Source organism: Callospermophilus lateralis, chromosome 18 (assembly GCF_048772815.1).
Source record: "Callospermophilus lateralis isolate mCalLat2 chromosome 18, mCalLat2.hap1, whole genome shotgun sequence".
NCBI lineage: Eukaryota > Metazoa > Chordata > Mammalia > Rodentia > Sciuridae > Callospermophilus > Callospermophilus lateralis.
This window is the reverse complement of record NC_135322.1, coordinates 11916716-11930113: the sequence shown is the minus strand read 5'-3', so window position 1 is coordinate 11930113 and position 13398 is coordinate 11916716. Positions and strand designations below refer to the sequence as shown.

Here is a 13398-nt window from a genome sequence, read left to right as displayed (position 1 = left end):
GAGAGAGAAAACTGGAACCCACTGAATGTGTCCATTCCTGTGAGATAAAACACAGTCGTCTTAATGATGGTATGTCCTGTGTGATCAGCCTACCCCCAGAGGCCACAAAGTCCTGCTGTAGAATAATGCTATAACAGGGTCTTGACCTTGGCTTCTGTCTATGCTGGACTGGGCACCAGGGACAGTCAGCCAGGTCAGCCTTGAGGAGAGTTGGCCCATTTGTCATAACCACGTATGGATTCATCCCTGCCCACATGGTCATTTGCATGCACATGGACCTATTGAGCAAGCGCTGACACCGTCCACTCAACACTAAGTTACTCCTGATCAGTAAATGGACTTTAGTGGGTAAATGTACGCAGCATGGATAGCACATACTCTGCGCACATCCCAGAGGACCATTCACATGGCTCCCTGTCCCCATTTTATATTTCTATTATTTTCAAGTCCTTGACCATGTGGCTCAACCTGGATCTATGCAGGAATGGAGCTAAGGCTTTCTTTCCCTCTACTAAGTGGACTCCTCCCTCAGGGCCACCTCTGAATGGGGAGTGAAGGCAGCACCATCGGCGTCTGCCTGGTGTTGGCTCACCGTGACAATCCATGTATTATCCTGGTATTCACTTTCCTTACTCTGTAAGGATGTCACAGAGGATTCCCATGAGCCCATAGATGTGGTAGAGGTGGAAGCAGAAGGAGCAGGTGCCATGGAAGTTTGAGCCACATGCAAAGCATTCACCTGTGCCCTTGGACCTGCTTGAACCTGATCCCATAACACCTTTTCCATGGACGAAGGATGCTTCTATGCAACCTAATGTCAAGATTTAATAGCACAGACAGCACTTGGGACATGACATTCAGTTCAAGTCACTATACCCTTCGTGTCCTATGGCCAAGCATTCAGATTCCACAGGGGATAGTTATCTGCAGAAGGAAACATGTCTTTGATCCCAGTTTGGAAGCTACATTGGGACACGTCCCAGATCTATAGGAATTTCACCAGTAGAAGGAAGGAGAGGCTGGATATTTGCAGTTTATCTCCTGCCCTGTGGCTCATTTGTGTCTTGTTCACTGTGTCCAGTGAAATTAATATCATGTCATGAATGAAGTAAATTAGTTTGATCCATAAAAAAAGCAGGGGATCAAGGTCCCTTTGGACCATAAGAGAGAACACGAGAGCTAATAAAATCACAAGGCCACAAAGTTAGGGTGAGTGCTTGTACCTGAAATATGAATGGAAATCCTTCTGATTATCTCTGCCAAAAAATTCAGAAAAGTCCCACTGGTAGATCTTTAAGGAGCCACAGCCAGACCTGCTGCTGCTGCTACCATTGCTACCTTCATGCGCCACAACCTGTCATCACCCTCCTGATCCTTTTGCAGTGACCAAATAGGCATGCTAAATGCTTTAATGTTGCCATAAGTCTCAGGAATTCCCCTGAGATGCATTATTGTTTCTAATTTATTGTTTTGGCAGGGCTGATGATGGCAGTGGATTTTTCTACCAGAGTGGCTCTCACTGCATGAATCAGGAAGACTCATAGGGGATTTTCCAAGTTACCTATACAATGATACATTCTGAGACAACCTGAATCACAGAGAATGGGTCTATCTATCCCCTGGCATGGTTCATGGTGCATCCGTGTTTACAAATAATTCCTTGGACCCTCCCTTTGATCAGTGTCCTACTCTCCCAGCCAAATGGCCCCAGGTCCCTCTGTGTGGGGGATGTTTCACTATTGACACCCTTCGCCTCATTTCAGGGTCCTTCTCAAACAGACTCAGCCTCTTTTCACTCATAGGAGTCTGGAGACTAAGTCTGGAGACTAAGAGGTCATTGTGGTGACTCATGTTAGATTTCTCCACATGAGAGCAAGAAAATTTCCAACTTATCAAGTAATACCTATGTTGACAGAAAAAGTCATTTAGCTTCACTTTAGACCCCTGCTTGTGAAACCACTCTGATGGCCTTTTCACCCTGTGCATCAGGGCACCTTGTCTCTGAATGGTTAGTGTCACTGCTTGGCCACTCCAAGATCTCTCTTTTTTTTCCCCACTGAGATCGGTGAACCCAACCCCATTACATCATTTCCCATAAGCATCTTCTGCCTCAGAGGTGAGTCACCATTTGTGGAGTCTCTGCCTCATGGCTGTATTTCCTGTGCAAAGATGCAGGTCAAGATTGCCCAGTTGCTATAGTGATGGCTGGCCTGAGAAGGCTGTGTGTAAAGGCACGGAGCTATCTCAGTCTGGACCTTGAACTCAGGCACCAGCTGCTGGAGATAGAGAATTCTGGGCATGATAAGATAACCACAATGTCTCACAAGTGTCATGACCTTCAAGTCCATCTGCTTTGTAGAAACTTTCCCACAAATAACATTTTGATGATAAAACCTACATAAGAAACCTGTGGTAATAGCTTTGGGCCACTGTTCCTCCATCAGAGGATGGTGTCCCACCAGGTCCCAGATTTCTCCCTGTAAGTGTTTTTGTTTCTTTCTTAATCCCCTATCTCCCCTTGCTGGTTTCCAAGGTTTGGGGCATGCCTGTCACGCCAACCGCAGAGCTCTTGAGATCCCCTTCTCCATGTATTTCTTAATCCCCCAATGGAGGCTGTGGTGAGTTGCAGATGCAGGAATTTGTAGGCAGTCAGCTGTTCCATTCATTCCATCTTTTCAAGCTTGGAACTCTCTCTCTCCAGAATGCAAGCGAAGTCCCATCATTGACTCCAGATATTAATTTACTACCCTAGCAGATTAGGAATGACATTCCCAAGTGCTTGAGCCAACACCTCAAATCCCAAATCCCATGTGAAAGAATTGGCTCTATCAAGTCTCCTTCTTCATTAGATTTGTTCTTACACTCATAGAATCTATATCTGCCAGGGTCCAAGTGGAAATCAGGTACCACACGCTAAGCTTAATATGTAAAACTTATAAAGAATCATTAATTAGTAGAGGGGATTGGCTACTAAAGAGTAAAGAGAATTCTAAAGAAAAGAGGCACATTTTTCAAGAATCAGATGGCTGTGTGGTTTTTGTCTCTGTAACTTCTCTTCTATTCCATTGGTCTATATGTGTCTGTTTTTATGCCAGTACCATGCTGTTTTTGTTACTATGGCTCTGCCGTATAATTTGGAAACTGGTATTGTGATACCTCCATCATTGCTCTTTTTGCTCAGGATTGCTTTGGCTATTTTGGATCTTTTCTTCTTCCATATGAATTTTTTAAGATTACTCTTTTCTAGTTCTGTGAAGAATATCATTGATATTCTTTGCTGGGGATTGCATTGAACCTATAGATTGCTTTTGACAATATGGCACAATAAGGGAAAGGTGAGAGGGAGGGTAAGGGGAGGTATCGGGAGTGAAGTTGATCAAATTGTTACAGAATATTTCACAATGAAACCTACTAATCTATATAATTAATATACGCCAATAGAAAAATAGTAGGGGCAGATGGCAGGTAGAAGATTCCCCCTCTACCCTAGGGATGGAAGAGAAGCCCTTTTTCTTCAGCGTTCCTCTAGCACCCTCTACTGGCAAAGTCTTATACTTACAATGTGAAATACTTGTAAGCCGGGCTCCAGCTGTATCACAAACGAGGTTATGAAAAGTGGATCTGGAGCTTAGAGGCAATAAATGGATAATTGGCTCCAAACCTCTTTACACATGTTACAGGATTTAGGCTAGCTCAGATTGGTGTCCTATAATCCTCTCAGTGTATGGTTGACTCTCCCCAGATCAGGCCTGCTGCTCTTCCTGTGTTGGAACCTCACTCTTGGAGGTATGGAGCAAAGCCAGCCTTCCTTCTGAGGTTGCTGTCCCAGACACCATCCCTGGCAGGATTTTGTGCAGAGGTAAACAGAGGAGGGGAAGACATCTTCACTGGCAATCAATGTGCAGGAGACTGGTCTGTCCAAAGTCCCTGTCCCATGTCTGAGGGCCACGCTCCTTCTCCACCAGTGCATTTATCTTTCCACAGTTTGGTGGAAGTTGAATACCCTTAAAAAGTAAACTGAGGCACAGTGCAATTTTAAAGAGTTTATTTGAGCAATCTGTGATTCACAAATTGAACGGCTCTGAACCCAAAGCATTTTGGAAGCTCCATCAAGCCGGCACAAGGAGGAAGCTTCTATAGGTCACTCCTTATATGTGGCAGCAATCTAATTCCAGAATCCAGCTTTAATGGTCTTTTACCTGGTGTCACTCCTGATTCTAAAGGATAGACATAAAAGTAAATCAAGGAAACATTTGAAAGGTTGCAGTTAAACAGTTGTCTTATTTTGTCTGTGCTGTCGGAAAGTCTCTAGTTATATAAGTTTGTTGACTGCTTCTGATTGGTTGAGATTCAGTTCTATTTTCTTTTTCTTTCATATGGGCATTTACAAAAAAACAGGTCAAATTTCACTTGTGTTTGTAAATCAAGCAAGGTTAAGGTCACACATGAAGCATGACTGGCTACCAGTCATGGATTCTCCGAGCTTGGTACACATGTTAACTAACTTGAATGACACTGACCTTGCTGTCCAAGATTCTGCAAGTCTTTCCCTCCGGCTCTGGGCTTGGTCTTCAGCCAATCTGCCCTGGGACTACAGAAGTCAAGGGACTCGGTTCCAATAAGGCTTTCGAATGTCCACTAGCATCTCCATGTGGACATTGTCTTTTTCTTTTGCTACTGTTCCTCAGAAAGCTTTGCTTTCTATGCTCATTCAAGAAAACCAGTTGAATCAACACATTTACCACTGTTGCCATAGTAACAAAATGCCACGACCACTTCTCTTCTTAGTATTTTGTCCTCTTCCTGCACTTTTTTTTATACTACTACCACTGGTGATAATTTGAGCAATTGTGATGTCACCACAGGCTTTGTCTCACCCATGCTCCATCTTTCTCCATCACAGTGGGAATCTCTGCACTCCTTAGATGTGGCAGCAATCTAATTCCAGAATCCAGCTTTGATGGTCTTTTACCTGATTCCCATGATTGAACTGCTCAAGGTTCCTAAAGGAAATAGATGACACAAGAACACTGTGAATCTGGGTCAGGTTGAACCTGCACAAAGGCTCTGCATCAGAGGGGTGGATGATAGAATGTCATCTAATACTTCCTTTTCTTCATTAGCATATGTGCCTAGTCCTAGAATGTCATGTAACTCTGCCCTTAAAAGGTTAGGGGGCTGGGATGGTGGCTTAGTGGTAGAGGGCTAGCATGTGTGAGGCCCTGGGTTCAATCCTCAGCACCACATAAAAATAAATAAACAAAATAAAGGTATTGTGTCCAACTACTTCTAAAAAAATAAATATTAAAAAAGGTTGAAAGTCAATGTGGTTCTTTGCTGTAAATGGTCATGTCACTTCACACTGTGCCTGTTCGTGCCGATCTAGGATGGGGCTTCTTAAAAGCCTCTGGCAACCATCCTGTGACAGGAGGATGCATGCACACAGTAACTCAGTAGTCTTAGTTATCCAGTTGTGGTGTTGAATACAAAGCACAGAACTGTCTTTTAATGAAACAATATGGTATTTTTGTTCCTTTCCATAGCTATGATCAAAATCTTAAGGGAACTCATTTATTGCCATGTCATACCATAGACCCCACCTAAACACATCGAGGCAACTACAAACAGTCCATTTATTGGATTGTTTTGGAATAATATGCTCAAGGGTTATAACTGCTTTACAACTATTTTTGCTTGAAAAAAGACCTCAAGGTGCTCAGGTTCCCAGTCCCAATGGGTTCCCCTTTGTAGTAAATGGCACAATGGTGTAACATCTCTGCTAAATACAGAATGAAGGGGGACCAGTCCCTTAAAGATCCCAAAGTTGTCTGCAACTATTTGGAGGGAGCTGGACTAACAAAATCTTGGGCTATATCTATAACAGCAGCTGGTACCCCTTTAGCTTTACCCAAATCCACCCATCCCTGAGTACTTAACAGATAGCCCAGATTGTGCCATTTGGAAGAGGCTCATCCCGGCTCATCCTCTCCCTTGGAGATGTGTGATCAACACTTGAGCTGTTTTTGCTAGGTGGGGAAAAGACTCAGATTAACAGTATACTATCTTTAAATTTAATATTCAGACCACTAAATTTCAATATAACTCCTTGAAGTGCCTCTCCCAGAGATTCATGGTAATGATGATACCTTCCTTTCTCCCCACACAGAATGCAGGTGAATGGTAGAGCCAAATAGTATTTATCTCTCTAAGACAACTTTCTCCTGATACTTGTGTTTATGCTTGTCTCCTTGGGCCTGAGGTGGCAACAGCAGAAACAGAGCTGTGGAAACATTGCCGTGCCCACAGGGCTGGGTGGTGGCTTTTCCTTTTCCCTTCCTAATGACCTGATATGGCCCACCCACTCTTCCACCTCTGCCTCCACCACTGTTGCTTCTGCTGTGGGCAATTTATGTCTAAGGGTGTGGACAGATGCATAGCGCTTGGACTCAACTGTCACTACTGCACCATCACCACCACTGCCAGCTCCCAGTGGGAAGTAAGAGGGGAACAGAGGGTGGAAGCTTGCTTTGGCCCTATGTCCTGCCCAGAGGATGACTCTGGACAGGACATCTGGGAGAGTCCTGCCTGTTTCACCAAACTTGGGTGCAAGCCTTACACCCCACTGCAGAAGTCAGTGAAGGGGGCACGGAGGAGGGAGGGAATTTGACAAAGCCCCACTTGAAGCTCCAATGATGTCTGAACTGCCATTAGGAGCCACTGCATGACTACTATAATCTTATACCACTCTTTCCTTTACTGTAAATCCTATTGTCTATTAATAAACTTTAGTATTCCCCGTAATCCATAGGGTGGGGAATCCCTATACTCACAGGGTAGCCCCCCACCCCCGACATCCTTAATAGTCACCACCACCCCACACTTGGGGGTTAAAGGTCATCCCAGGAGATTCCCCATACCTGTCTATCTCCTCTTTTCAAAGACCACATCCCCAGTGCCCATGGAAATTTCCTTGGTCTCCTGGCTGGGGCACCAAATGTAATATTCACAGCCAAGGTATCTTAGGGCAGAGGGACAGCTTGCTGAGAGACCAAAAAAAGACACCTGGAGACGGGATGAGAGAAAGTTTATTGAGAAATGCTTATGGGGAAGATCCAGTGGCAACGGACTGGTCAGGTGCCAGTCTTTGGTGGCCAGTTGGGTGAGCACTTCCCTCTCCAAGGTGCTCTATCCTGCAGTTATAACCATGGGGAAAGGGGTTTATAAGTTAGGCTGGAAAAGCAGTGGCGTCATCACTCTGCTACTTTGTTTAGTTCCTTATATGACCAACATCCCAAGGAGCAGCTGTCCTGGTGTTTGTGCAAGACAAACACCGCAGATAACACTGGCCAGTCCTATTTGCAACATATGTGAGAAACAGATAGTGCCCTTCAACATGGTATTTATCTGGTATAACCAGTCCTAATACTTTTAATCCCTGGAAAGTTCTTATTGTATTTTATTTTTATATAAGATTAAGGGTTTCTACCAATGCAATTCTATTGTGGCATTTTTCTCTATAAAAAGAAACATTTTTAGCTTAACTCCCAGAATCACTATCAATTCTAAAGGATCACAAAGGGATTCTTACATCCTGTTATATTTGGATGCTGAGAGTTGAGGGGGATCGTGACTTTGACTCCTGGATCTGAGGAAAGAGGGGCCAGGGCTGTTACTCTTGGAACAAGGGAGAAAGGGCTGGGGCCTGGACTCCAGGGTCTGAGGTAGGAAGGGTTGAGGGGTTGGACTTACAAGTATGAGGGGGATTAGGAGACTGGGTTCACACATCTGAGAGAGGTGGCATCTGGTGCAGGGACCCATAGGTTCTTGAGCAATGAGAGGGCTGGGGGGTCAAGCATCAGGGACCCAGCATTTGAGGTGGATATTTCACTACCTTTCCCTTAATTTTTCTTCTGGAGGCAGAATCAAAACTAGAGAGGGCTGGATGCGTTGGCACACGCCTGTAATTCTAGCAACTCGGGAGGCTGGTAGCAACCTGTGACCACTCGGTTACTGGTCATGCATTTAACTTAAGGATGTACAAAGTGATACTGAACAGAACGTTCCTCTATTCAGCTATCTGGAAGACCATGCAGGAGGATGATGCAACGATACAATCAGAGAAAGAAGCCTAGGCTAAGCAGTGGCTCCTGCACATGGACTGAGGGGACCAAGTTGATTTCCAGTGCCAAGGGCCTTTGGGTGGTGTTGGAGCAAGGGAAAGACTTAAGAATATGAGAGGTCATTTGGGTAGGCCATTTGGTTCAGTGGATAAGGATCAAGAGTTTATGGGCTGGGGATGTGGCTCAAGCGGTGGCGCGCTCGCCTGGCATGCGTGCTGCCCGGGTTGGATCCTTAGCACCACAAAGATGTTGTGTCTGCCAAAAACTAAAAAATAAATATTAAAAAAAAATTCTCTCTCTCTCACACACACACTCTTAAAAAAAAAAAAAAAAAAAAGAGTTTAACCTCCTAGTGTGGCTGGAGAACCAGAGATAATGCACCTCAAAGAGAAGAAAACGAGATGCAAGGTCGCTTGGATACGCACCCCACACCTTACACTGCAACGCCTGGGCCTGCCAAAGACCAAACCAACTCTTGTCCGCCAGCTTGCCCACTACTCACCTTCTGCGCATGCACACCTACCGGTTGCCAGGGATTGGCTTCTCTGTGGCCAGTGAGGAGCAGAGATTCCCCAGACTCGTCCAATGGAGTTCAGCCAATGCTTTTGCGTCAACCAATGGGACTTCGAATGTCCTGTCAGGCTGAGGCTGGCCCCGCCTTCCGTGTCTCTGGGAGCTGGATTGTGCGAGAAATACCAGCCCGCATGTTTGGCGTGGTGAGATTCTGGTGAGGTCATCCTGCAGCTAGCAAGAACTTGCTGCTTTAAAGGGGGGGAAAAGGAGGAAAGGAACTTAGATTCCTGGATCTGGAAGAAAGGGAAGGCCCTGGGCCAGACTCTCAGGTCTGAGAGAGGAGGGCCTGAGGCCCAGACTCCCGGGTCTGAAGAGAGAGGACTGAGTTTTGAGCTCCCAGGTCTGGGGCAGGAGGGCTGGGCCTGGACTCCTGGGCCTGATATAGGAGGCCTGGGCCTGGACCCCTGGGTCTGAGGGAGGAGGACTGGGTTGGCCCCCTGAGTCAGGGAAGGGGGACTGGGCTGGCCCCCTGAGTCTGAGGGAGGGGGCTGGGCTGGACCCAGGGTCTGAGGGGGGGGTGCTGGGCTGGACCCTGGGTCTGAGGGAGGGGGATGGGCTGGATCCTGGGTCTGAGGGAGGAGGCTGGGCTGGACCCCTGGGTCTGAGGGAGGAGGCTGGGTGGGTCTGAGGGAGGAGGACTGGGCTGAACCCCTGGGTCTGGGGGGTGCTGGGCTGGACCCTGGGTCTGAGGGAGGGGGCTGGGCTGGACCCTGGGTCTGAGGAGGGGGCTGGGCTGGACCCTGGGTCTGAGGAAGGAGGATTGGGCTGGACCCCTGGGTCTGAGGGAGGGGGCTGGGCTGGACCCCTGGGTCTGAGGGAGGAGATCTGGGCTGGAACCCTGGGTCTGAGGGAGGAGGACTGGGCCTGAGGGAGGAGGGCTAGGTTTGGACTCCCAGGTCTGAGGAAGAAGATCTGGGACTGGACCCCTGGATCTGAGGGAGGAGGGCTAGGCTGGCCCCTGGGTCTGAGGGAGGAGGGATGGGCCTGGGGGAGGAGGGGTGAGCTGAGGGAGGAGGGCTGGGCCTGAGGGAGGAGGGGTGAGCTGAGGGAGGAGGGCTGGGCCTGAGGGAGGAGGGGTGAGCCTGAGGGAGGAGGGCTTGGTCTGAGGGAGGAGGGCTGGGGGTTGGATTTTTAGGTCTGAGGGGGCGGGGTTATTAGCTCAGACTCCTCCATCTGAGGGAGGATGCTGGGGGCTCTGAATCTTGGGTCTTGAGGGAATGAACCACTGCAACCCTAATTTCTGGATTCCCCAGGTAAGGTAGGGCTGGTGTCTCATAATCCTGGGTTCTGATGGAGTTAGGGGCTGAAGGCTGGCATATTAAGTCCTTGAGAAAATACTGATTTAAACTTGACTCCTGAGTCTGAGGGAAAAGGAGTTTTTGGGCCCAGACTCCTAGATCCAGTAGTTTAATGGTATTGGGTTGCCAGACTTCTTAGTCATAGGGAATGGGTGGTTGGGTCTGGGAATTACAGTCACGGAAATTAGGCATAATAAACTTTTCACCTTTCTTAAACTCACAAGTTAGGGCAGACTGACTTCAGAGGTCATAATCTTGTATACCATAAATCTACCCTAAAGCAGTATTTGCCAAAAACCTAGACATTACCTTTTCTATATCAAACCACAGATCTTGATCAGTTCTTCCTAACCTCTCTAAAAGAAGCCATGCAAGCCTACCATTTCCAGGATTTCCTGTTCCTCTTTCTCCTAGGAGTCTCCTCCTTGACCTGTAAGTATGTGGGGTGGGGAGAAGAGCCCCTGGGTCACAGAGGATGGGTTTATGGTGAAAAGGGAGTCACTTTGAGAAGGGAGAGAAGGGCAAGGGTTATCTTCATCTCATTTTCTTTCCAGTGGCCCAACATTTGTATTGTCACAAGGGTGTGTATATGGATATAGAAGATGATCCAGCCCACACATTTAACTGGACCACAGAGAAAGTTGAGACTTGTGACAATGGAGAACTTTGCCAGGAAAGTGTATTAATGATTACAGCAGGTAAAAAAAGAGTGGAGCAGTTGGTTGGGTGGGAGAGAGGGTTATTTTGCCCATATCACTGCTGTTTCCCCTTCGCCAGGTGAGGCATGAGGCCTGCCATCCATTTTTCTTTCCTCCTCTCTCATCAGGGGACAAGACAGCCGTTTTGGCCACTAAGGGCTGCTTCGCACAATTGATGGAGGCAGTGACATTTGTCCAGCACACTCCATCTCCTGGTTTAACTGCAGTATCCTATAGTAGCTACTGTGAGGATCCACTTTGCAACAGCCGACAAAGCATAGTTGATTTTTGGAAAACACAAAAGACATTAGATGCCCTGGAAGTCGGTGAGATTGTATCTTTTTTCCTCTTTGTGTTCTTACTTGACCAAGTGGTACATGCACAAAAGGACCTCCCAGTAAAATTAATTTTCTCTAAACAGTTACCTTTGTGGTCTAAGCAATGCTCAGAGTAGAGCTGTAGGACATCGTGAAGGCTGGAGTGTAAACTGAATTTATATTTATGAAGCAACAAGATATCTGTTGCTTTTTTTGAGTAGGGTGGTAGTATTTATTGTCAGTCTAACAATTTTAGTTCCTCATTGCTGCATGATGACAGCCCAATTCCCCAATTCAACCTCAAAGCTTATAATAATCTGACCCTGTCTATCTTCTCACTTCATTTCCCTCTTTCATTTATTGTGTTCTATTTGGGGCTAATATTCAGTCCTCAACAATGGAGGTGGTACTGGCCATTAAAAAGAAAAAAAAAAAAAACAGTTCAGCTATACTTGTGCCTACCTACTGAGTATTATCCCTGAAGTTTCTCAGTTTTTCAAATCCACCAAGCTGGTTCACATCTTTTGAACTTTGTCCTTGCTGTCTTTTTTGTTACCCCCACCAAAACTCCATTTTTACATAGCTAACGTCTGTTCATTCTTCCTCTTAAATCAAGTTTCAGCTCTTTGAAAATATTTACCTAATTTTTTTAGGTAGTTAGGTCTTCCTCCATTCCTTTGCCATTATACCTTGAACATAATACCTACTGAGTTGCAGTTAATTACATGTCTCTCTCCCTATAAACAATGATGCTAGAATTGTATCCTTCTCATCTATCTTTAAACCTAAGCACAAAATTTGGAAGTAATGTGGATGGGGTTCTGACACAAAATCAGCTGGGGAAGGATGGGGAGGCTTTAGTAATGGGCTTGATTAGAGTGGCATAGTCAGGAAAGGCTTTGGGAAAGGAAGGCAGCAAGGAGAGAATCCTTCAGAGGTGGGTGAGATATGTCCCTTAACTGTCCTTCTCTTCCCCCTCTAGAGACCACCAGTACGACAGCAACCCTCCATTGCCCAACCTGTATAGCTTTGGGGACCTGTTTAAATGCTCCTTCTCTGCCTTGCCCCAATGGTACAAATCGATGCTATCGAGGAAAAGTTGAGCTCAGTGGAGGTAAAGTGAAATGAACATCTGATGGTGTCAGAAGCTGGAAAACCAGACATCTGAGTAGATCCTGAGAGGGGCTGGCACTCAGAATTTCAAAGATGAGGGAGGATTGGCTTCTCCTCTGCTTTCCTAAAATATTCCTGTCTCCCCATCCTTTGTTCCATAGGAAGCATGGAATCATCTGTGGAGGTCAAAGGCTGTACAAGCATAATTGGTTGCAGGCTGATGGCCAGAATCTCATCAATCGGACCCATGGCAGTGAAGGAAGTGTGTCCTCATCAGTCTGTCTATCAATCCCGAAAGACTGAAAGTGGAGCCACTTGGCTTCTCGTTTCAGTTTGGTGTTTAGCGTTATTGCTCCCAACACTGCTGCAATCACTTATCCATTTTTCCTGAGAAGGCATTCCTATTCCTGAGTCTCAGGAAACTTTTGACCGTGAGGCTTCTGACTGCTGGTCATCAGTTGAAGGTAGAGATTTGAAGGGGAACAGAGAGAGAGGCTGTGGATATATTTGACATGTCTAATAAAATTTCCATTGTGATTTGTGAATACCTCAAGACTAGAAATGGAATTTTAGTGCTGAAATAAAATTTGTCTTCAACTCATACATTTTCCAAACAGGAAATATGAGACCTAGAAAACTTAGAACTGAGGGGTTTTTTTGCTTGTTTGTTTTTGTTTGTATTTACAGAGCTATGGAGAGAGTCAAGACATGAACTTAGATATTTTGACCTGAAGTCTGACTTTCCTTTTACTCTAATATGCTAACTTCTCTTGCTAGCTGGACTGTGACTAGCCTCCTCCAGAATCCTTCTAGCACAATCTTACAACCAAAGTTAATGGCTTTATGGTTCTAATATATTCCTAGGAGGGAAGGCAGAAGAGAAAAGTCAAGACTCTAAATTCCCTGATTATAATGAGCCCATCTCCTTATGTCCTGTCTGTCTCTGGCCTGCTCTGAAGCATTTTCTCCTTTCTCTGTGGTTTACTTAATGATTCTTCAATAGACAGACAGAACTTGGGAAGAAATTAGGGTTTGGCAGACTATGATGAATGGGGTCCTGGGATTTAGGAGGAAGATATTATTTGGAAAATTCTCGTTTGCTTATTTACTTATTACTAAAAAATACATAAAATCTTTTTTGGGGGGTACTGGGGGTTGAACTCAGGGGCACTCAACCACTGAGCCACATCCCCAGCCCTATTTTAGTATTTTATTTAGAGAGAGGGTCTCACTGAGCTGCTTAACACCTCACTTTTTGCTGAGACTGCCTTTGAATTCA

The 13398-nt window shown here is 45.8% G+C and overlaps 1 protein-coding gene across 1 annotated transcript; it reads left to right on the top strand.

The window, feature by feature from the left end:
* The first annotated feature begins 10359 nt into the window (after nt 1–10359).
* Nucleotides 10360–12510, top strand: Tex101 (testis expressed 101). The gene is made up of 5 exons (XM_076837509.2): nt 10360–10423; nt 10546–10689; nt 10818–11015; nt 12007–12120; nt 12281–12510. Exons 1-5 carry the CDS (start codon nt 10360–10362, stop codon nt 12508–12510), a joined length of 750 nt encoding a protein of 249 aa, XP_076693624.2.
* Nucleotides 12511–13398: the final 888 nt, after the last annotated feature.

What these genes read in the sequence shown, in the direction of transcription:
- Tex101 (XM_076837509.2), top strand. Translation starts at nt 10,360, where the DNA reads ATGCAAGCCTACCATTTCCAGGATTTCCTGTTCCTCTTTCTCCTAGGA. An exon ending in TGTATTAATGATTACAGCAG is followed by an intron (nt 10,690 to 10,817) that starts GTAAAAAAAGAG and finishes CTCTCTCATCAG; the next exon opens with GGGACAAGACAGCCGTTTTG. An exon ending in AAAAGTTGAGCTCAGTGGAG is followed by an intron (nt 12,121 to 12,280) that starts GTAAAGTGAAAT and finishes TTTGTTCCATAG; the next exon opens with GAAGCATGGAATCATCTGTG.